The following is a 26,046-nucleotide window of genomic DNA, read 5'->3' as shown; positions in this document are numbered from 1 at the left end:
GCAACCAAACATGGCTACCGTAGTTGGTAGGTTCTCCAGCTCATGGCAAATTTGCTCTGGTCCACTATTTAAAACATCAGACAAGTAAATGCGTCTGCATCAACTGGAAGCTAACTGGTAGAAATTCCTGCCTGAACAATAAAACTACCTGCTAACGATCTGCAGCAGTATTTTCCTTTCATATTTAAACTTTTCTTGAAAAAAACCAAACAAATCCAATGTTTTTAATGTCTTTTATTTGTAGCAAAGATAATATACACAAACGTTATGGATTTACAAAACCAGTGTACAGTTTTCATTTGGATATTTACAAAGTGGATTTGAATGTCTTTATTTATTGAGAACAAGACATTACCTTGATACAAAGTTCAGCTCAGAACAAAAATACCATAGTCAATGTTGAATTTGATTTCTTGTGGACAAATTACTCAATCCACTTTTCACTGTACGTGATTTCTGATGGGGAATTCTACATATTGCATGATGACAATCCAAGTCCACAATATGAACTGAAAAAAAAATGTGAGTTCTGTTGATCATTAATTAATATACAGTTGGCATTCAGGGTTGCAGTAATGAAATCAGTTTGAGTCACATCACTTTGGCAGAGTTACTGCACTACCATAGGGGGAAGTCTGCCACCAGAGGGCGGCCTTTGTTGTATCATGCTTTCCAATTCAAACATTTGTGCCCTAAGTTTCTTGATCTCATTTCGCTGCAGATCGATAATTTTATTGTTTTCGAGATTGGCTTCCTGGTCACGACTTGACTGAGCACTGCTCTGCGCTATGGCACTGGCTGCTGCATCCGGAAGTGGTTGGTTCTTGTTTTTGCGACTAATTCCCAGAGCTGCTTCCAGGTCGTGCACCTGTGTTCTCGCAATTTTCAGTTCTCGTCTCAGGTCATTGATTTCCTTGATCAAAGAAACATTTTCCTGTGAAGAGAGAGAAAGAAAAAAATGATCATAACATTATGTAGGAATAAATAAAGTCTTAATCAGAATGTTGCCTAGAACTACTATCAATTGAAAAAAGTACAAAGTAAGAATTTAATGATTCAAACATTTCCATTGCTATTGTGAAATCAAGATGCAAGTTTTTTATTTAAAAGCCATACATTATGCATCAGAATTTACCTGTAGATTATTGACAAAGTAACAGCACACAGAAGGGTGTCGAGATGTTACAACCTGACACAGGAATTCACCACACAATTGCTATGGATGGTATGTGTGGGAATATCAAGTGCACATACCTGCATAATTCTGACATTGTCAGCCCGGTGGATTTCTGTGTCTTTGGCCAGTTTCTTTCTGAGAGAAGACACACTCTGTTCTAAATGCTTGCGTTGACGACTGTATTCCCTCTGGATGTCAGCATCCACACTGGCTGACTCGGGCTGAAGGGAAAAAGAAAACACAAGATGATATTTTTACTCAACATTAAGATGCACAACACAGACATACTTCACTTCACTGAGGCAGCTGAACGATAGGTGAAAATTCTACATCTCTGTTGTTTGAGAACATGATTAAAACAGTTGAGTGTCATCTTTATGGAAGACAAATGACCTGTATAGTGCCATTAGTTTACATACATGCGATAATTATTTTGATCAAGGACATCTTTGTCCAAGTGTCACAGCCAAATCTATACATACAACAACTGAATTTCATTGCACGCAAAATATCACAACTATACCATTTCATGAACATATTTTCAAAAGATATGCCGCTGTAAGTATGAGACCAAATATGACAATATATCTTTAAAGAGTTCAGTACCAGTACATTGCTTTTTGGGGTTTTCTTCTATTCTTCACAATTGAAATGTGTCTATCAATGTAAACCCAAGCCCACACTCAAATGTCACAGAATTCAAATATCTCTGCATGTACTTACTGTGTCATCCTGTACGTGTTTCTGATACAACTGTTTGATGCTTTCTTTCAGTTTCTTTGGATCCTGTATGTAACCTATGCAATTATGGAGATCAGTCTTGAAACGTCTCAGCATTGCCTCAGAATCACGCACCTGAAAAATAATTGGGACAAATGAGGATTAAGTTTCTGTCAGTGGTATGGAAGCTGAGTTTGTGTGTTACTTGTTCTCAACACGCAGCAATTTGTTAACAGGCAGACACTGTTCATTGATAAACTTGACCACATTAAGACTAATACCAGTTTATCTAATCATGCAGGATTTTTTAACCCTTGCAACGACATAGTATGTCGTTGTTTTCACAAGATGTAGACTGTTTGATATTGCAATGTTGACTTGCTTTTATGTGCAGTCAATTATGCACATGCCATGCCAGTTAGTTTACGGTTCACACTATGCTTATCCCTCATCTAAACTAAACTGAACTGAACTGAACTGATCGACAGCATACACGACGTCTTTGTTTCACGTTTACTTTTTTCAAGTTATGATTAATGTGGAAATTTCACTAAAATGTCGCTGATCCAGGGATTGTGTAATCAGTTTGATTTGATACTCCGATATGAAATACTGTGTAAATAAAGCTCGGTATCGTCGCTGAGTTTTGCTGCTTTTGGCTATGGTTGTCTATCTTAGTATCAACGTGATCCGAATGCCAGTTCATGGAGATCAAGATCGCGAGAATGTAATTGTAACTGTTTTCTGTATTTTGTCTTCCTTTACAATTTCAAGTAAGTGCTTTGAATAAAGAGTTTTTTATGTTGTCTTTAGCATATCAGTGGAAAAGCATTAAGATTTGGACTGTTTAGTTTTATCAATTTCGAACTACAGAAATCAGCTGTCGCCACGCTTTTGAGATCGTGGCGATTGCCGATGGGTTTTGTTCGCCACAAACAAGTTTTAGTCACATTTTGCGACTGTGGCGACCTCTACCGCAAACCCTGCTTTCATTGCCAAGCATATGATTACGTTTGACTAAAATTTTATGATTTAAAGGGAACAATTGATATGCAAGGTTTAAGGAGTAGTGGTGGTGAACATTGTTGGTTTACACAACAAGTCTTCTTCCAAGAGAAATACTTGCAACCAAATTGCATGTAACAGCATACCTTCTGTCTTTCAAGATGCATCTCTTTCTCAGTGGCCTTCAGTTTCTGTCTCAGCTCTGTGATGTTCAACTCAAGTTGTGTGTTCTGTTTGTGGAATCTCTCCAGTTCACTCTCCATCTGCCGAGACAAGACAATGACAACCATGGGTGAATACAGATTGCAAATAGGGAAAGATCAAAACACAGTTTAAGTAATAGGTAGAACAGCCTACTATGCGAGCTGTGAATGTTGCAAGTCATCAGCCAAGACTCAGTAAATATCAAAGTCATTACACCTATGGCTAATTACCCAACACTAGATGGTTCCATGAATGAATGACAGAAACTATACTACTTTTGCACCTGGCATGGTTACGTCATCTATTATAGCATTTTGACTCATAGTCAAATAAAAGGTGTCAAAGTCATGATAAAATAAATTTGATGTAATCAAGGACTATCTGAGTAAAAACAATACATATTACATACTTCTTGTATCTGTTCTTTCATGGCCTTGATGTCGTTCTCTCTTGGCTCGATCTGTTTCTTCAGCTCCTTGATCTTGTAATCCAAGACAAACTTGAACTTCTCCAGTTCTTGATTCTTCTTCTTGAGATCATAAATACGTTTCTCCTGCAGGTCACATCAATTACAAAAAGTTTGGTTATTCTCTTTTTCAAGAAAATACTCGCCTAGCTACGATTTATACAAATTTGGTGAAATTACTGATATGGCTGACAATTTTGATGAAGCTTTTCTTATCATATTAAATACTACCACATCTAATGAAACAGTCTATTGACTGTATATTTAAATCATTTCCAACTCCCATTTCTTTGTACTTGGGTCAAACTGTATCACTTTGCACTAAGGTCACTTCAAAGGATGGTCTTCAATGTGTGCATTCCAGCTACAATTTACTGTTGTACTGCTGCAATGCTAAACAACTTTGGAGATTTTTTTCATTATAAATTTCAAAATCAAAACTGAAATCTGAGAGGTCTCTTGTTACCTTATCTTGGATAGTTTCATCTCTTTCTTGAATTTCTTTCTTGAGACCATAGATATCTTTCTCCAGTGACTTGATGACACCTTGAAGTTTCTGCTGCTCATTCTGGAGTTTCTTGATCTCTTCTTTATGGTCTTCAATCTCCTTCTGAAGACTGGTGAACTGAAGGTAGAAATTACAAGTTCAAAGTCAAGGCTGATACACAAATAGGTTGTCATCAGATAGCTTGGTACAGTTTCTGGTTGTGTTCCAAAAGGGATAACAGTAACAAAGCACTACTTATAAAATGTATGACAATAATATGTGATTGTGCCTGAGAAGCTCATTTTTTCAAATTCTGATTGCATTTTATATTCTTGATAGCTTGCCTCTTATTAATCGTCTAATTTCTTTATAACATGATCTCAACATTGAATTTTGTGAAAATGCTTTGGTCGATTTCCTTGTAAATGCTGACTAGCATGCAAGCAGTTGTACATGAGAGTCATGATGTAATTATGCGTAACCTAAAGGATGAGTTTTTCCAAGACACTGTAAATCACCCAATAAAACGCATCGACTATTCTAAACATACCTTCTTTCTCATGATGCCTGTTTCTCCTTTCAATCTAAGGTTGGCCTCTTTCTCATCTCTCAGTTTTCTCTCATATTTGTTCTTGATGTCCAGGATCTCCCTGTCAGCATCCTCTTCTATCTGTTTCTTGGTCTCTTCATATTCACGGTTCTGTTGACGTGACTCGTCATTTGCCTTCGGGAAGACAAAGAAAAGAGATGTAATTGAGGATGAAAAGTTTTGAATGAGCTCGCCTTGATAAAACTTCAATGAAAATTAATTTTAGGTTTTATATGAAGAGAGTGGAATGGTGGAATCAAGCTAAAACTTATAACAATGCAACTGGATCATAGGAAGTACACTTGCTCTTTTTTCATAATGAATCACCAGGACTTGCACAAAGTAGATCAGACCATAGAACCTAAGGTCTTTGATTTGACAAGCGACTCTTCCACCTGTGTCTACCACAGGTAATTTTGTCAAGGGGTAAAATGTAACAATTCAAAATATGACTGCATTATCAACTGGAAAGATGGTTATTTTGATTTTTTGGAGTGAATGTTTCTGGAAGATGACAGCTTACCTGTTCAAGTTGTGTTGTTTTCTCCTGTAACTTGGCTTCATAATACTCGGTCAGTTCTTCCAAGGCCTGTTCTTTGGACTCTTCCATCTCTTGCAGTTGTCTCTCATAGTCTTCCTGCATCTTCTGACTCTTGGCTTGCAGTTCTTGGTATTTTTCATATTCCAGCATCAGTTTCTGGTTGTTTGCAGACTCTGCAAAACATTGCACAGAAAATGGATCAGTAAAAAATTGACAAATCATCCACACAAATGTTCTCTACTGGAATTTTTTTTCTATGTTTCAGTGCAACACCACCAGTACTATAATGATATCTTACTTGAGAATAAGTTTGTTATGGTGGGCTTCATAAATTTTTTAATGTCAGGAGACAGAGACGGAGAATTCACAGTTGACAGTTTTGGGAAGTGTGACCAGTTTTGCTGATGGCAATGCTGTGGGCTACTTTAGTATGGCTGGGACATGCAAGATTTGACAGCTAGTATATTTTGGTCATATACAACACAGGTATAACACAACAATTCTAAATCTATGAACCCCTTTGCTTTCACAACTACACATTATCTGGGTCCATTGAATTTTAATAAAATTTTGTAATAAGTTAATGAAGAAGAAGCATTGGAATATACATGCTCAACTGTCTTACCAAGATCCTGGAGTTCCTTGGCGTGTTTCTCCATGCTTTCTGCAAGTTCCTCTTCATGCTTGGCTTCCTCCTTGTCCTTGTCAGTCTTCAAGACCTGGTTCTTTGTCTTCAGGGATTCCATTTCTTGGATGAACTTCTCAGTCAGTTCCTTGATCTTCTCATTGTAGTTCATATCCTTCAGTCTCAGCTGGTACTCATTCTCCATCTTCAATTCATCCACACGGGTCTTCAACTCCGCCATCATTGAATTCTGTCACATAGGAAGCAGATATTTGAAGTTAAACACTAAAGTTCCTTTGAGACTGTCTGGTGATCATTCATCCAATGAAGGAGAGGCAATAGTCTGCTGGGCTTACAGATGCTTATAAGAATATTAATGGACTGAAATTCTTGCCACTGATAAATTGTTCATCTCATTTTCGACATGTGAACAGTTAAAATCTACAATAAGAAGCACATGCAATTAACTGGCAAACTGCGTATATAATAATCTGTCTCAATGTATGCAGTTTGGACGTAAATTAATTTCTGAGACATCGTACATCAAAATGAAATGATAATTTTGTTACCTTCTCCTCCAAATCTGACTTTGTGATGAGAATTTCTTCGGCATATCCGATTTCTTTATCTCTCTTCAGACCACGACCTTCCTTGTCGGTGATCTTCCAGATCATTAGCATTGCATCTTCTGACACAGTTACTAGGTATTGGTCATCGTAAGTGATGCGCATCTGAATATGAAAAAGACAAATGTAATTTTTAGTACAAAAGAATGAGAAAACGATTCTAATGATTATGCTGTAAACTGTCATCCAAAATATAAAAACCAGTGACAAATATCATATTTGGTAAATGTATTCTATTACAATTATATTGTTATTAATTGCTGTATGTATATCTAAAGGCGTTCAATATTGCTGGGTGCAGGTCTATACATTTCCAGGCATACACGGGCAAAAGATATTCTCTTCCCTGACATGAATTTTGAAGATCTACAGTTCCAAGTACTGGATACCCACCTTTGAAATAGCGTTGGCATGTCCCATGTATTCCGTCCACTCTCCAGGTACTGTCAGTGGAAACTTCATGGATCTCAATGCTCCACTGTTAGTACCAGAAAACAGCATTCTGCCACTGTGAGACATGGCCACCTGGGTCAGTGTCATCTCGTTGGTTTCCACGTCTCGTAATATCTGCGAGTCGGATATCTCCTTCAGGGTGCAATCGGAGCCAACGGCAAAGGTCGTCTTGCCATCGGGAGTGATGGCCACACTAGTGTAGCTGCACGACTTGAGTACGCTCTCGCCTTCACGTTTGCCTGTGAATGCGTTCCACTCGTACACAGCACCGTCCATGCCGCAGGACACGATCTTGCTGTCGTCAGCACTCCAGACAACCGACCGCACTTTGCCGTTGTGTCCCTTCAGGTTGTTAATGTTCTCATAAGTAGTGGAGGAGTATATTTGGATGACATTGCCATGGACGGCAGCAAACAGGTGACCACCATTGCTGAAGGAACACTGTTAGAAGAGAACAAAGTTGATGAAAATCCTATGCTATCCTTTCACAAACGGAAATGATAACAGGTAAATGCAAAGTAAAACAAGGGTTTGGTGAGCTGTCAGAAATGCGTATCCAGACAACATTCTGCAAGTTGAAATATACTGCTGTCTGAGTCTTATTAATGGCAATGAAATGTATGGCAACTGACACTATTCAAAGTGAAAGTACTTTCACTTGTTATGATTTTCATTCTGCAAAGTGATTCAGTAAGTTAGCGTGATGATTTTGGGTTTTCCTCCTCCAATGCATATAGAAGCATCTTCAAATGTGTACACATCGGCACTTATTCTCACTTTCCGAACTTGTTTAAAAAACTCTCAAGAAAGTTACATGAGTGGAACTGACCTCACGGCAGCCTCTGATGGTAAATTCTTTGAATGTACGGATATCATCAATGAGTAAATTCATCAGACGGAGCTTATCACTGAATCCAACAAGGATGTAAAGACCGGACGGATGCAGGGCAATGCTGTAGGCTTCCTCTTGAAACTCCTTGTACAACTCAAGAGAACTGAAAAAATAAATTTGCAGTGAGATTATTATGTTTCAATGATTATAATAGTTTTCAAAGATTTAATTTGTTGTAGTTATTTCTACGAATCTCACCAAGCACTGCACTGACTGAGAAGGTAATATTCATTTTAGTAGTCACTGCAAAATATAAGAGAAATCTTTGCAGCCAAGGGATTCTAAGGACAGGATTACAGGATTCTCCGTGAAATCTCTACATTCAAAACTAACATAAGACTGATATAAACAACCAGTCTACAATCAAGATCTGAAAATGAATACAGTACTGATTGGTACAGCATCAGCTATCCTAGGAAGCCAAATGAAAGCAAAAGAGACATACGGTAAAAGATGTTCCCTGAATGCACTTGATCTTGAGTCACGTCAGAAATGACAATCATAATCAAACATATTGGGGATGCTGGTCATAACACCCGACATATCTGTTAAAAAATATATTTATGATAACTTCATGAGTTGAGCACTCACTTTGTTTCATAATTCCAGATACGCACTGATCTATCAACAGAGCAAGTGGCGATGAGTGGCTTCCTAATGCAGACATCAAGGCCAGTGACAGCACCGTAATGGAAAGGCTGGGCTAACACTTCAAATGTTGCTTGGTCTCCCTGAAATACAAAACAGAGACAATGATGGTCAAACATGATTGAACCCAACAACACCAATTAACTTGACTCTATTTAAGTTTAGTGGTGAGGTTGAAGCCACATGACATTAAAACTAATTTTAATGATGGAAAACGGTTGCACAGAGACTTCAAGAAAGATTGTTAAACTATGAAGTCCTATTTTAAAATAATAAAGAATATCAGTGGATCAAAATGTTGTCAGAATTTCTTCAAATTGTAATATTTTCTTTGTGTATTGCAGCAAAACTAGAGATTCTGTGCTGACAGTGTCAAGGCTGACAAAGTTATTTCTGACGCTGTATAATCTTCACAACTACTTGTCCATCTATTAACATAGTGCTATGGTAGTAAACAGTTACAGTGAGATATTCATCTACAGCTCTTAGCAAACAGATACCAAGCAATAGTACGCCTGATCTATCAGAAAAGGCAGTATACTCACTTTGCCTATGTCAGCACTGGAAAGTCCCATGCAATACAATTGGTTTGTCTTGGTACTTGCTACAAGGGTTTCCTCGGACGGACTCACAGTCAACCAGTTTATTTCATGGTTTTCTGCTTTGCTTGGGTCAGCACTGGCTGAGGGATCTTGAGGAACCTGAAATGTTGGAAGACAAAATATTAATCTTTGATATACTATGAATTGCTCTCTCGGTAATTGCCTGTAGCAGTAAAGTCAACATCTAAAATAGTTCATTTTTCATTTTCAGAACTACAGTTTTCTTTGACAATGCAGTTTATATTGACAAACTTTATTTTAGGTTGTTATGATAAAGTGATCAAAAAGTAATACTCCTTACTTTTATTTCCCTTGTTTTCTTGTAGGAATCCTTATCATCAGTCTTTTCATAGAGATGTACAGTACCGCTTCCACCGGAGCATGCAAAGCCCTTGGAGTAGGCTACAACAGCTGTTACTTTTGGTGGACCAGATGGCTGAGCTGGTTCCTCTTCAGAAATACTACCCATCCGCTCTCTGAGAATTAAATGTCAATGTTGTTCAGTCTCAATGAAAATGTGAAATATTCATGCATATTTTTATATTGTATGCACTGCGAATAGTCATATCCTAATCCTTGTTCTTATAATCTTTGTTGTCTAATGAAGGCAATAAAAAGTATGAATTTGATCAAGTTTTAGTCTGTAAATTTGATCAAAGTTTTGGCCTTGGAAAGGACATTCTTGTCAATGTCAGTGCACTACTGAAATTGAGTACAAGTATACATTCCAATTTTTTTTACATTTTGATCTTGTTAGAAGATACATTATTGGAATAAAGTTCAATGAACTCTTGAAACGACTCACTTGTCTTCAGATTTCTGAGCAGAGAACTGAATTGAGAACTCGTTCTTAAGTTCACCAGTCTCAAAGAGTAGGAGACGCCCTGTGTCGGTGCCAGCAACTACTCTCTCATCAGACACCCACGCATGTGACAGGAAATTCTGTGGGTCCATCTTCTGGAAGGCAAACTGCTTCAGGTTTCCCTCGCTGTAACGGAAGAGTTTGAAGATTCCATTGCCGACAACGCAGAGCTGTGTGTTATCTTGGGGATTGAAGGAAACCTGGAAAGAAGATGAAGTGACATGACTCTTAATGATGAAGATTGAAAGAGTACAATTGTGTCTTTCATAATGCATTTAATTGTCTCACGTACAAAATTTCTGTTAACGTTAACTGATCACTGAAAAATTTTACAAATACAAAAGATTGCCCGCACGCTGGAATATCAATTTAGCTTGAGTATGAACACTTGTCATCAATAATAACAATGAAGATTTGGTTTACATTTTTATTGTGATGGAAAACACTTTTGACTGCAAAGAATATAATTTAGAAACCTACCTGGTAGACATCATTGTTTTGTTGGTTTGTTGTTTTGGTGACTGCCATAACTTTGGATTTCTCCCAGGTCCAGTAAAGCAGATGCCAATCTGGACGTCCACCCTGGGCAATCAGGTACTTGGAATCTGGACTGAAGGCCAAGCTGACATATTCATTGAGGCAACCTCGCTGGAGCTCAAGACTTTCCTCTTTCTCAGGGAGTGGAGGTCATAGATGGTGATGGTGGCCTTCTCTGCTCCCTTCTCAGCTATGGCAGCATACCTACGGTTTGGACTCACGCACATTGCTGTCGTGCCCAAGCTTTTATCTGAGCCGGGGATGAATTTCTGTGCTTTTTGGTCAATGTTGTACAGGATGATGTTGGAGCCACACGGGTAGACAATTGTCTGTTCATCTTGGTAGCATATGTTACCCACCACTTCCCCTTTCAGGCCAAACACGTGGCGTGCTTGTGCCACAGCAATCGACATTTTGGCACCTTTTGGTCACTTCTCAAGTAAGAATTATAACCTGTCGGTAACAAAAAGCGGCAATTATTACTCTATATGTCAATCATTTCTTACCTACTGTAGACAACTAGGGTTCGGTGGTTCAAATCAACATTTCTGTTCTAAAAGTAACAGCATATTATCATAGGAAAGATGTCTTTAATTATCTCCTATATTCGTCAAGCCATCACTCATCAGTGCAGTGCTTCATAATAGGGGTAGGAACCGGGGTACGAACCCTTTGTAAACAATCGTTGCGAACGCAGGCGATTACGGGCGGGCGCATCGTACGAAGTGCGTTACTGGAAGTAACTTAACCTGTGGGTAGACGATCACCAAATCAACCGAAATATAAAATTAAATTCTTGCCATTGCTGATCAAAATAAGTTGAAAATATGGAGGAAGGTAACAAGAGTTGACTGCAAGATCTGCAATTTGACAGTGAGTGACAACGTTGACTGCAAAGTGTAATCTCGAACTCATCAAACAAGTCTAAGGTATAGCGCCTTCCCGAGGGTTAGTTGCGACGTCCTTGCAGTTTGCAGAGTAAAACCATTTAAAACGAGTGTTTTGTTAAAATGGGGCTACAAACTTACCTTCGAACCAGCCAAAATTAGATTTAATGTGGTTAGAATGAGAGAACTCGATGCTAACCTCTCCAATCGGACAGTGCCTGGTTGTTGTGTTCTGTCTGTGTTGCTATGTCAACTGGGCATGCGTACAGTGATAGCCTCTAGACTTGTACAAACATACGTAACTGTACACCCATCTAAGCAAAATATATAAGCAGTGTATGCAATTAAAAGGTATTTTAGCCAAATATCATATCATAATTAATAATCATACTTTATATATTTGCTATAATAAACATAAATATTAATGATTGCGTTTAGCACGATTTTTACCAACAATAATTTGTTAAACGAGGCTGAATTAGCGCCATCTATAGGGCATATGCTGAAATTAATCGTCAAAATGGCTGCGCCCATGGACACTACAAATTTTAAGTCGAATTTTTCCCAGTATTTGTTTTGAATTCCGACTCTACGCGGTACCATGGCCTTGTCTTTCTTAGGCCGAAGGTGTTGCCAGACACTGACAGTGCGATTTAAAGCGGCTATTGGTAACAGTGTCCGAGTACTCCTTTCGACTGAATCAGGGAAACTGTCCGAACAAGAAACAAGCGATGGTCAACAAGTTGAAAGAGAAACGCAAAACTATGCAGCTCCGGTGGACGAATTTTATTACTTTCACGAGGGATGCACCGAAGAAGTCAAGAGGACCGTCATAGATGGCTATAAATTGTACTTGAACTTCCTAACAGAAGATGATGAGCAATCGTTACAGAGAGAAATCGACAGATACATGAAGAGAATGCGATACGAGTACGATCATTGGGATGATGTAAGAGGGCGCACTCACCCAGTATATTTGCACGTACACCACGTAAAATATGATCAAATCTATTCTCACTCAGCATGTGTATAAAGTTAACATTTTGTGTACGGATATTACCGTGACGGTAATGTTCGCATTAAAAATATACTTGAATATCTATACAGCGCGTCAGATCAACATTTTTCCCCCACAAGTCTGACAATACAAGATCATGATAGTAGCAATTAGAGTCGTGATTTTTTAAGGCAGGCTTAGGATTTCATAGTTATGTGAAGAATGAACAGTGATCACATTTCTTTCACATTCTTCCACATGTATTTGATGTACCCTTAAAATTGGAAGAATGTTACTGTGTATCTGTATTCGAACTTGAGAAAATTATTGCAGCTACAAGAATTTTTTAAGAAAAAGTATACTTTCCCACTACGATATAAAGATAGGATGGAAATGTTTCACACTATTCTGGTCAAGATGGACTCATAGAGCTTACATGTTTTATATATTTTGTGTATTGTATATTCAATGAAGAATATGTTTAGGATGGCACTCAATAATGAGTCTGTGAGCTGTTTCAGACATTTTCTATAAAAAATTCATTTCAGATGGTGGTAAAAGTTTGAGGGTCTGGGTGCACTGTACATGCTGTTTAAATAGGCCAGAACCACTGGAACTCCTTAACTTCATATTTGTCAACAATGAAAGGGCATACTGCACCCTGAAAAGTTGAAGCTCAGGTCAAAGATGTGACTCATTGTCTAAACACCAACAACTTAAAAATGTTATCTCTATTGTCCCCAGCATCAATATATTGCAAATTTTCAAGTTGCAACATTTGACATTTCAGATAAGTAAATTCTATAATAGGGCAGAAATTGTACAGAAAGATATTATAAAAAGATATTAAACACACAAAATACAAAGTTTACCCTATCAATTTTTTGTAGGCAATACATGGTTACAGAGAAACAGAATTCTCGCGGTGGTCTGAAAGAAATCAAAAAATCATCAAGAGAGTTCGTGACCTTGCTTTTCCATCTGATATGAGGCAGTTACCACTTGTTCACGTGATAGACTTGGCTAAGGATGGGTACATAAAACCACACATTGACAGTGTTAGGGTGAGTACAGTATACATGCATAACTAAAGTAATTTGCACTCAAAGTAGTTTCATGTTTTTTTTCTTTTCTTCAGCAGAGTTTTGTGAACTATAGGATGCCAGACCACTCTATCAGTGCAGGTTTATACCTGGTTATTTTATTTGGGGGGGGTTGCAAGAAATTTTGTTGTGCATCTTAGATGTCATACAAAAATGATGCAGTACTGCAGGTTTTTGTTTACATTTTTTTCCATTCGTAGCGCCTGCCACCCTGTCAATTGTTTAGATGTAATGTTTTCAAACAAATCCAAAAAACAGGTTTGTGCAGCTAGCTTTCATTGGTACATGGGAAAATGTGAGAGACAAACCCTATTCTCTTTTTGCTGTTCGACTATATCAGCAAAGACAACATATCTGTTATTTATGATCATGCAGTTTCACGGTGGTGATTTATCATTTCACTGAGTTTTGACCATCTCAAGTTTGTTCACTTGTCAAATTTGGTACATCTTAGTATGACAAATTTGACACCCATGATAAAGTGATTTCCATTCTTACTCTGTATATGACCAGCAAGACATGCGTAAACATACATTGACAGCATGTACCAACTTGTGCATATTTGTTGTTGTGTCAAGTCACTTACTACAACTGATCAATTGTACATGTATGTCAGCTGTGCCCATAGCTTAAATGTAAATTTCATCTTTTCATCAGATTTCTCTGAATCTGGTGGATGGACTATGCCCTGAACAAGTTGTGTCTCCACCATCATTTTGCATCTATTGATAGCATTTGTTCTTTCATTTGACTTCAACTGTGTACACAACAACAGGTACTTTTGGGATCAGCTGACATCTGATATGTTTATGTAATTATATATGCATAGACACATGTATGCATGAATATCTGTAAGGAATTCAGAATCACTGAATTTCCCCCTTGTTATGTGAGTAGATACATCATGGATCGCAGATAAAGTTTGCTCCAAGTGATCATGCCAGTCCAACAATATGCATATGAAATGAGTTAAAAATAAAAAAAATGATGTAAAATAAAAATTAGATCAAAATTTGTTGATATTTTGTTCCAAAGTACCTTATATAGAGTGAGTTAAAGTTTGTTTATGGTGAATTCTGCTGTTTTATTACATTCTAATAATTTTTTATTCTTTTCTTCATTCTTTATCAAAGATTTTCTCATCAACAATGGTGACATTCAGAATATTTTGAATCCGGTGGAAATTCACAATATTTTGTTTTTTGGACATTTTGATTTTTGATCAGAAATATCCAATGGAAATACTCACTTTATTGCATCCCATTTTGTCTGCTAATTCCCAGAGATGTTTACATTTATATTTATTCATATGATTACAAAATAAGCTACAATGTATCTTTAGCATGTTTCCAGAAATTTTTGGTCTTCAAATTGATCAAAAACTGCTCAGATATTTTAAATTACATTCAGTTCCATTTGTTTTGTTCCAGAGTTATTCTCACACAGGTTTGATTAAACTATCTATGATAAATCTACAAACAATATGATCATGGGTCCTTGTTGATTATCTGTGTACATATATCCAATGCTTGGCTTCAGGGCAGAGATCAGGGTTCTGTAGAAATTGATCAACAAGGGTGGAAACATGTCTATTGTACACACATATTACCGGTACAAGTATCACATTTCACATATCAATTAAATGGACATATCAGTAACACTGAAATTGTTCTTTGCTTTCTGTCTCTTCTAACGACAGGATAGCTACAGAAATGTCTTAGAGTACTCGTGCAAGTTTTAAAATATTACTGCCTTGACGTCTATTTCTGTGTCAAGCATTAAAATCTCATAATACATTGATTACTGTTTTACTGTTTTGTCCATTTCAGTTCTGTGGCAATACCATCACTGGGTTAAGTCTGCTGTCAAGTTCGATAATGAGACTTGTCCATGACAAACACAAAGAAATTAAAGTGGATGTACTTCTCCATCCAAGGTCACTCTATATAATGAGGTGAGAGTACTAACTCAATTGATAATCTTGTCACTTATTCAATTAAAAGGACATGACTAATGGACCGTGAATAATTAACTTTATGATTAATAGTCAATAATGATGAATATTAATAATTAATATTTGAAGAACAACTAGTGACATTGTCCTTCTTGACATAATATTGAAGCTCTCCCGTCATCCAATTTATATTGACTTAACATTTTGGGGCAATAAGCTACAACTGTCAGACACTGAGAGTAAAACCTCCTGCAAACTTCATATTTCATCATAGATTTGCTCCAAGTCTGTGGGCATATAGATATCAAAACATAGTATTAAAATGGAAGGAATAAACTTCAGCAAACTGTTGCATTAGTGGTAGGTTTTTGCGTACGCGTAGATCTGTATTTCAACATAATTTAGGGAAAAGAAGATGAAAATGTAGTCTGTTTTCCCAGAGCAAAGATCATGATTATTTTATCACTGAAAAGTTAGCAATATTGCCCCTAACATGCAGGAAATTTGTAATTCTCTGATTACGCATAAAAAATTATAAACCTATCTGTTTCATGACTCTCCTTTGCATCAAAATGGTGTACAGCAGCTAGATTCTTCCCCTTGGATATTTTAGTCACTGCTGTCTTTTGCCCATGAACTTGAACTTAATGTTCTCATTACAGTTCAGTGTAGCAAGGTCAACAGCCCCAGGATGTCGGGGTAAAGCCAAGGCAAACTGTCTTAATTTCACCTTGTAAAGGACTGTGTAATTCATGTTCCAACATGTCCACAGAATTGAGAATGAAGAAACCCTTTAAAATCTTGTTTGTCTCTCTCTCACTATCTCTCTCCGGACTCTGATTTACAGGGATGCCGTGAGATTGGACTACACTCACGAGATTTTGCAGGATTCAGAGTCTCATTTCAAAGGACAGGCCGTGCCTCGGGACAGGAGACTATCAATCATGTGCAGAACTGAACCAACAGACAGCCAGAGCTAAGACAAGCAGGTCGGCCATGGATTGCAATTTGTGTATTCAAGATCAGTCGCAAGGCACACGAGTCGTTCCGTACTGGATGACAGACTTTCAAAAATCAGAGCCTTTTAGTGAAACTTGCACAAAGTAACTGTTCAGAAATCATTATGGTTCAGATAATTATTTTTAGCCACTGACAAACATAGTAAAATACTTCAGAATAATTGATGTGTGAATATAGTCTGAATATAAGACCTCGCAAATACAGTGGAAAGCATCAGATTTTATCAGAGAAATGTTTCGAGAGCCCAGCATGGTATGGACCCAAGTACTTGAAAGATTATTTTAAATGACTCGAACACTGATCACTGTCATTCTTACACTCAGCAGTGTTGTGCAGTGTTGCTGTATTCTGAAACTGTGCACAGTTTTTAGGTTTATATATTAAGGCATGTTATTATTAGTGATTTACATTTCTTGTACAATATTTTATCAAAAAATCATACAATCTATTTTAGATTTTACTGTTTTGGGAATGTGATGATCATTTTTAGAAAGAGTTCATAGCAGGAGAGAAACTAGACATGTCAGTCGTTGGATGACGCATTGAAATCCATCAATTGAGAGTGCTGTTGATGGAATATTCTGTCATGTAACCCAACATGACTCAGATTTTGCCCGCTGTGTCGTCATCTTTGCACGAATGCTGGCTGACACATTTGCTTTGAGTAGTGAATAAATTGAGGGGCCTAGTTCTCTATCACTGAGTAAAGTAGTCTCATTATGTTAACCGCTTTTCCTTTCTTCATTGTGGTTTAACTCTTTATTCAGGTTATGTTAATGTCACATACATACTCTTTCAATCACTGAAGTCATAAAAGTGCTGGATTTTCTTAAGATAGAGCCATAAATTCAAAGGTGGTATCAATCTGTAACACAATATCCACACTTACGCATAGACAGTTTTTTTAAATTTCAGTCTGTGTTCATTTGACATGAATATTCATTAGAATGTTTTAGTATGACTAGCATCAGTAATGTGTAAATCATCAGGACAAATGATTTGTGATGAACAAAAAATAAGAAAGGTATTGAGCCCACTTTTACTGCATCAGAACTGGTGTGATGTGTACTGCATTCCTGTATCATGATCAAACAAGATGTGCGTTCCAAGAGACATTGTGTGATGACTGAGACTATCAGATGATAAAATTAAAACAGAGTTACATAAAAGGGCAGTGTAATGATTAACAAAGAATCAATGAAAACTGCTAATTCCGGTCTAAAATAAAAAAGTATTCTGGTCATGTCAGCATATTAGATTTAGGTCAAAGACTCCTTGTCAAAATGTATTACAAGCTTACTACAGTGAATGCTATAGGTGCCAAGGTTGTGTTGTGCAGAATCTTCACGGATATAACTGGAAATAAAAAAGTATCTTTTTCTTATTCTCATTCAATTTGTACATTGTTGTGTGTTGTTTGGTCACCATACTGGTAACATAATTTTAATTTCGCCACCAGAGTTTGTTTTTAAATACCATAGGAACACTTTAACATTCAATAATTGAACACATGGAAACATTATCCCATCTTTGAGCTCAGACTTGTTGTACATACCATGGGCAATGTTACTACTTTGAAAGGATCTGTCATCTACATTCTTATTCCTAAGCCATTCAATACAGTGTCTTATATGTGCATATTTTACTGTTTGTAAAGTGTGATGGGGATACTAAAAATCTCAATTTTATGAATAGATATAGAGATTTTTTTTTTACATGATGTGTCTTCCAAATTCTTACCAATCAAGAACATCAAGCCGTTTGTGGTCAAATACTTGGATGTTTCCTAGGTAGTTTTCCTCGTGAATCATTGTGAAACCATCCAGGTGAATCCGGCGATTTTCAATAGATTTCCAAAGTGTTCAGTAAATATGCAAATGTACACAAATCCTTACCTATCAGCATTTAGCGTTTTATCAGTTTTGGCTCATAGGGAGTAGACTGGTCAGAAAATATTGCTGAAACCACAGACAAGGAGAAAAAGCAAACCACACCAGCACACTAAACATGCAAATATCACAATATGACATAAATGTGTTAATGATGGCATTTCGTTCTCTTCGTACTCCACTGCAAAAGATTAAAGTCCCACTGGCTGTAACTCTTGAAATTTGACCTCAAAATATTTTCCTGTTTTCTCCCGGTTTTCTCTGAATTCTAGCCTCTGAAGCGATATGGGCTTTTACTGCACTAGGAAACCATTCCCTTGCGAAACGTTTGACAAGTAAATTCAAATTTTAACGATCATTGTGATTTCTCTCCACTGTCAAACATCGATAATATTAAATAGGACAGAGAACATACAATGTCACAGTTGATAACATTCACCCCTATGCATTACATTGTACTACTCTGTGCAGTCTGTGTGAAGAATTCAGTGCAGATATGCACAGTATCAATAGTTTTTGCGTTTCCGCATGGGGGTGTTTTAATGTATGGGCAAACATTTAATGGCAGTGTAATCTTTATCTTGTTCGCACATACACTCCTAGCGGGTAGTTAATAATAAGTATATACACACATCTAAATTTATACATTCTCACAAACTTATTTTCGCTTGGAAGTAAAAATCATAAAAATAATGCTAAAAGTTACAGAATGCATGGCATTCTTGGTGGAATTTATTGTCAGTGACTGTTTCGTCACGAACGCCAGGTCAGAGTTCATTCTTGATCCAGTAAAACTTTTGCCACGGACCTATAGTTAAATTTTCTGTCACCCCAGCTATAAGGATAGCTATCTTTGATACTTTGCAGCTTTGAATGGATACCGTCAACATAATTTAATGAAGAGATGACGTGTGGCTCAGTTGGACTTTGATGGCCCGAGGGTAGTGTGACATCATACATTCAAATTTCGCTCATCAGTTTTTCTGTAACTTGTGATCGCTAAATTATCTTCTCCTTCTTCTTTAGTGTTATGAAATGTGAAATGTCAGGCAGTCTTACGTAGGAATATGTTAAGCAATTGTCCCTTACAATTTAATATAAAGTCATGTTACTCAGAGAATGCATGGCAAATATCTTTGCCCGTATACAAAGGTCAATGGCCTTGATCGCACAGAAAGGAACTTGAACATGAATTAATGTCGTCTGTCATATGTCTGTTTGACTCATCGTGTAGAATCGATACACGTTTGAAAAAAACCGCTTTATATATCTCCAAACAAAAAGTCGCAGCTCGGCTGTCAAAATTATATCAGGACCTCGTTTTCTTGTGGATTGAATCTTTCTATAACACGATTGCCGTTTTCTGTACCGAGTAATCGCGTTTGAAAAAATATCAATATTTGATTCAACAAGGGAGTGTTTGCCCGTTGGCGACGGTACGATCCACTGACATGCATAGTTCTCATGGGAGGTTCGTAGCATTTGTCTGCGAGTGATCAATTTCTTTCCTTCGTATTTCAGCATACGTCACCGTTCAATACAATCCTTCAACGCGACCTTTGGTACAAGCACGTCCCCTTTCTTCAAACCAGAATTCGAATGATCATTTGCCACAGGCAAGCATGGGGCCAACATCTGATGATCTGTTTTTGAAATTTCAAATCCTGGCAAAATCGAGTTTTTCCGCAGTGAAATGCTATATCTTTAAATTAACTCAGATAAATTTTATAAAGTGAACTTGACAAAGAAATGTGCCAAACAGTATGCATCGATAATTTCGTTTACACCCTCCGTGTTGATGGGAAAATTCGCTGTGTTTTTTCCTAGGAGACAATGACGTTGTCACCCAAATCACCAACATCAACATTACCTATACAGCAAAACATCACAATCTTGTAGACACGTTAATTTTTGAACTGCGCCTGTGGTTTTAATGTGAAAGTCTTGGTGTTATAGCGTTCTTTGGATATCACACACTGTTTATTAAGTCGATTTCATTTGTCTTCTTCGTTCAGAAATATGAAAAAATGTACCAGGTATAAATACATCAATAGTAATAACAAAGACAACACCAACACGTTCTCTTCATCATAAAGCAAAGCGTTGAAGGAAAACCGTTAGATCGGTTGATGGAGGGACTATGTAGGCCTACATGTTTTATTCAACTCGTTTCCCGGGTAACACTTTAAAACTGTACGTGTTGACTGCAGCGTTTATTCTTCAAAATACTCCCCTAGGCATAAACAGACAGGAAATGATGACTGTTTTTATAAACACTATCTGCAGGGAGTAGCTTAGTCTGGCAGAGACCCTGCGATTCGCGGTCTTCCCTGTTCATGCTGTTGGAACACGCGTGCGCCCTTCAGAGACGCGACGCGAATCCCAGGGTCTGGACGTTCTTGCAAGCGACCGGTCGGATTTCTGCCTGATCCGGGTACTTTATAGAACACCACACATCCGTTAAAAAATGACAAGTACAATAGCAAAATAAAATTAAAAATGAAAAATAAAAACATACCGCGTACATAGGTCTACCAGCTACTAGTATATATTCTCTCCGCCCAGTTAGATAGGTGTTTCTTTTGACGTCACTACCCTTATGAATATTCATATACTTGCAAGAACTGACAGTCGCTGTGTCTGGCAGCGCGTGCTCACAGCTGCACAGCTGCCTTCGAATGGGCGCGCACAAAACAAGGCACAGCGACTGTGGAGAGTCTAGGAGTAGCTCTGCTTTCCCGTCGTAGAGGATCAATCCGATTCGGAATCCCCTTCACATCCTGGAGTTACTCATAAATAATGTGTTTATGTAGACATGCATAAATTGGCACGGAATTAGCTAAGACTTATTTAATGTGCACGCGTTAGACTTGGTCCGAGTTGGTCAATTAAAAAGTAAAGCCCTTTTTTTGTAACAGCTGCTACTGCATGTTGTTTTGTTTCATTTTTACTTCGACTAGCGAAAACCTCAACTTTAGCTAACACAACAGACAACACCGCAGCGTGATTGGTTTGATAAAGGTATCATTCCAGTACTCAACTGTTGATCAGACTTTCCTCAAGGTCTCAACCATTCTCTTTCAAAATCAAGAATAAAAATGTGGGTCACCGTGCAAATTGAAAAGTTATTTGACGGTAACGTTCAAAATGGCCGCCACCCCTGTGTTAACTCTCTTGGGAACAATTTAATTTTCGATTTTAAGAACTCTACATACTCTATAAGAGTTTCAAAATGAGCCCACACTAGCGATAGAAAGGCATTGCAAAACCTTAGAGTGCTAAAATCTGCCGCCGACACGCATTCTACCTAAGTTGATATGCACAAAAGAGATGGTTTCTTAAATAAATGACCTCAATCACAAACTTGCATCAAGTCGATGTTCATATTTGCGTGAAATCTGATACACCGGACAGGAAAATTAACATATTCAAAGTTTGTCGAGTTCGAGACTTGCACATTTGTGTTTGCAAGTTTGAGTAATAGTTCGCCCATCAAGTATCAGGTGTGCACCTCGAAGTTAATGATAAAAACAAAGATCAAAAGTAAACTCCTTTATTGAAAAATTATCCCCAGTTGGCGAGTTACGATACAGGAAAATTCCGCCAAGAAGAGAAAACCTTCTGAAACGCTGAATTTGAAAGATTTTTTGACCCCGATGTTAGAAAAAGGTTCATTACCCCTCAAGTATCAGAAAGTGCGATCGACCCATCTCTTGGAACATTGGTAAAGCTCAATCTACTTTGGCCGCGATCGATATCATTTCTACTACCGAGACACGGCACCACGTGTGCGAGTCCTTGCAGTTACATTGGCTCAGAAAGGTCAATTTGGTTTTTCGCTGCTCTTAAAAAAAAATTTGTATGGATTTGAGAACTCAAAGCCACCGGCAAATCTGGAAAGGAAAAGAGAAAAAAAACTCCGGCACAGTTATTGCGAAAATGGGCGAGATCAGCAATAGAAAATTTCAACATGGAAATGTCGAAGAAATGAAAATAAAACGTGCATTGCAATCTGAACAACTGTCAAGTATATTTTCTGTAACTGCTCAGTGAAAGGAGAATATCGCAACCATGGTTGAATGAAACGTAATTAAAAGATGCATCTTAAGTGTAGTTGCAGGATTTCGGCATGGACAACACAAGGAATCTACTTGAAAAGGAAGTGTGTGTGTGTGTGTGTGTGTGTGTGTGTGTGTGTGTACTAGCCTTGGAGTTTTAGTAACAAATTTACTTCACTTTATTATAGCGTATCATAGCGAGAAAGGATAAATTTGTATAAAAATTGTATGCACAACAATGGTACATCTTCTGATAGGCTTCAATGGCGCTGAGTAATTGATGATAGGGTTGCTGTATTTGAATTTGAAGTTTTACTGCAAAGGTCAGTGGCAAAACCGCATTGCATCAAGATTAATTGTTGATTAATTGTTGATTTCATTAATTACAGTTCGAGAATAAATGCCCATTGTTTTAATTATCATGATAGTTGGAAAAGGCGATAAGCGAAGTCTTATAAGGCTCCAATAGCTTTAACTTTCGATGTATTTTCCTGTAATTTTATTGTTTGTAAAATAGAGTTTTCTGTTCTTCTCCCCAAATATAAATACCCAGTGTGTTCAACTGGTGACAAGCCGGCACGCATGTATGTAAAATATCCAGTTAAGGTAGAACGCGCCGCGGGGACACAATTTGGACTCTCAAACTTTTACAATCTTTTCTGATATACCATTTGTGAGGGTTCATTTTAAAGCTCTTGGTTTAGTTTTTCAAAATTCGAAAGTTTATTTTTCTCCATAGAGTTATCACAGGGATGGCGGCCATTTTTAAATTTAAATATCGGTAGATCTTGAGTTATATGTTTCCCTAGTACCAAAATTTGCACGGTGACCCCCGATTTTTATTCTTGATTTTGAAAGAGAATAGTTTAAAGACTCCTTAATGAAAGTTTGAGCAAAAGTTTTAAGTCTTTCACATATTTAGACGCGTTCTACCTATTAGAGCTCGAGTTCAGTCTGCAGTATACTTCACTGCTCGACAATTACACTGCATGTTGTATACGGTGCGTTGTGCTGACCAGGCTAATAAACTTATTGTGTGTTTCGACGTACCATACAAAAATGGAATGGAAAGAAAAGAATAAAAATATAAAGTATCATAATACTATCAAAAGTTACGGCTTTTGAGGGACATGTGACCATATTTCGACGCGAAAGGTAGTCACTTTTCTTGTCTGATAATCGATTCTACAGACGACATTCACTCATGAATTCGATGACGTCGTCAGTAACTTTTCTGTTTAATTAATTTGCTGCATCATCTTACAACTCTTGGTTAGATGATCGATACGGAGATTTGATTTCGTTGCATATACTGGGTATATTACAAATAACCTCTGTTCTGCACTGTTTACCAGTCTCCGTTCTGCTCGTCAAATAATTTTCGTTCTCGAATGATCAAAATAAAAATGTGCACAACTTTGCACCATAGCCGCTTTGAGCTATAGGGTCATGCTGTCGCATTGTTTTGGAGGGAGGCAAATAATCAGTGACATAACACACTCTTGAAGTTCAAGTTTCCTAAAGAATATAGGTGCAACGAGTGTGCATTGGATTGTTGCGTTACACCAAGTTTACCATGGTCGCTTAATTTTTATGTCGAGTTTCTGAATGTCTACACCAGGCATAACAATAAACTGGGACTGGGCATGAAGTCAAGAAGCTGGTGATTCTTATGCAGCAGGGGATTAGAGGAATATATACACATACATCTACCAATAAACCTTCCTAGACATACAAAACAACACCCTGAAAGCCCCTGATCAGGTAGCAAAAGCAACATTTAGCCGAGGTATTCTTGCCTGATGATACAGTGAGAATTCCTCGGCGGTTTAATATTGTAAAACGTATGGACAGGACAGATGTTGAAAAATGCCAAAAGGTCATCGGTCACACCGTTGCCATGACTCGAGCTTCATCAAATACTGAACGACAGACATGATCATATTTCACATGCTATGTCATTAATGGTGTTGATGTTCTGTAACTCGCTTTTTCTGGTATGTTGACTCCATGCTATCATCAAAAACAGCGCCTAGCAGCACCTGTCTTACTTACTTGTTTACGACAACTTCTGCGGCATGCCAATGGAAACTATAGGGGGAAAATTTCCATTTAATGTTCCGACATGATCGTCACAAATACCTATAATGTTCAAGTTACTCTCCGACATGATCGTCACAAATACCTATAATGTTCAAGTTACTCTCCGACATTATCGTCACAAATAGCTATAATGTTCAAGTTACTCTCCGACATTATCGTCACAAATAGCTATAATGTTCAAGTTACTCTCCGACATTATCGTCACAAATAGCTATAATGTTCAAGTCACTCTCCGAAATATGTTTACAAGTACATTGATCTTTTCTAAGGTTACCGCACTGCTGTATGACGCACTGGTAAGTACGACCGCGATTGATGACGTCAGCGGTTCATTCTTAAAGGAAAGACTTAGTTTTCTGACAATTCTTTATACCTTTGAAGGGACAGTAAACGAAACAATTTGAAGTTTTCTATTGCCTTCCTTTTAAGCGGGATGCGATTTTAATAGTTCTTTTTTATTTGAATAGCAGAGTTTTCCATTGACGTCGACGTAAATCAGTTATACATGAATTGATACGTTGCAAAGGCCCATCGAAGCTCATTACATGTAATGTGCTTCCAAGCATCACCCTGCTCGTCAATCATGACTTCACACGTGCTATTCAAACACCTTGTCAACACTAATCAAATAACGCATGTTAGATATTTAATTTGTTATGCATTGCAGTCAACAGATGTGAAACAGATGCTTGAAACATATCTAATCATTTCATATTTACGCACATCAGTTATTCTAATATCTGTATACAATATCCTTTTATTTATTCGTTTTCGTTTCTTTTTATACATATCACTTCATTTTTGAATTCTTACCATATTTTCAGATTGTCTTGTGAGACCTTTATTGTGATTTGAGGACACCTCCCACAAGGGACGACATTTCAATAAGGGATTATACTACATTACATTACATCAATTACATTACATTATATAACATTTACATTACATTACATTACATAACATTACAATACATTACATTACATTACATTGCATTACATTGCATTACATTTCAGTGCATTACATTACATTACATTACATTGCATTACATTACATTACATTACATAGCATTGCATTGCATTACATTACATTACATTTACATTCCATTACATAACATGAACATTACATCGTATTGCATTGCATTACATTACATTACATTACATTTACATTCCATTACATTACATTACATAACATTAACATTCCATTACATTATATTATATTATATTATATTTCATTACATTACATTACATTATATTGCATTGCATTGCATTGCATTGCATTGCATTGCATTACATTACATTACATTACATTACATTACATTACATTACATTGCATTGCATTGCATTGCATTGCATTGCATTGCATTACATTACATTACATTACATAGCATTGTATTGCATTACAATGCAGTACATTACATCATAGTACATTACGAAGACCTGTTGCAGTTTAATCTATCTGTAGACCCTTAATTTTGGGCTCGCCTAATTTCAGAGCACCCTAACTTCTTGAAATTTGAAACAAAACGGGTAGAAATGTAGACTGAAGTAAGTCAGAACTCCAATTTTATGACGTTTGAGATCATAACTATTTGGTAATTGGTT

At 37.2% G+C, this 26,046-nt stretch overlaps 2 protein-coding genes across 2 annotated transcripts; one reads left to right on the top strand and one right to left on the bottom strand.

The window, feature by feature from the left end:
* Positions 1-219: 219 nt before the first annotated feature.
* Positions 220-11,594, bottom strand: LOC139139220 (cilia- and flagella-associated protein 57-like). Its single transcript, XM_070708058.1, is given in 19 exon segments — positions 220-934; positions 1,255-1,398; positions 1,901-2,032; positions 3,049-3,165; positions 3,516-3,659; positions 4,039-4,197; positions 4,610-4,783; positions 5,172-5,362; positions 5,815-6,064; positions 6,384-6,545; positions 6,834-7,334; positions 7,723-7,888; positions 8,377-8,516; positions 8,979-9,134; positions 9,337-9,511; positions 9,841-10,097; positions 10,378-10,535; positions 10,538-10,887; positions 11,463-11,594. Coding segments are annotated over 18 exon segments (3,660 nt in total). The 5' UTR covers positions 10,848-10,887; positions 11,463-11,594; the 3' UTR covers positions 220-610.
* A 239-nt stretch (positions 11,595-11,833) lies between these two features.
* On the top strand, positions 11,834-17,780 carry LOC139139219 (alpha-ketoglutarate-dependent dioxygenase alkB homolog 7, mitochondrial-like). Its single transcript, XM_070708057.1, has 4 exons — positions 11,834-12,270; positions 13,209-13,382; positions 15,251-15,375; positions 16,223-17,780. Exons 1-4 carry the CDS (start codon positions 11,923-11,925, stop codon positions 16,353-16,355), a joined length of 780 nt encoding a protein of 259 aa, XP_070564158.1. The 5' UTR covers positions 11,834-11,922; the 3' UTR covers positions 16,356-17,780.
* Positions 17,781-26,046: the final 8,266 nt, after the last annotated feature.

The sequence above is a fragment of the Ptychodera flava genome, chromosome 8, assembly GCF_041260155.1.
Source record: "Ptychodera flava strain L36383 chromosome 8, AS_Pfla_20210202, whole genome shotgun sequence".
Lineage (NCBI taxonomy): Eukaryota > Metazoa > Hemichordata > Enteropneusta > Ptychoderidae > Ptychodera > Ptychodera flava.
This window is presented reverse-complemented; position numbering and strand designations above follow the sequence as displayed.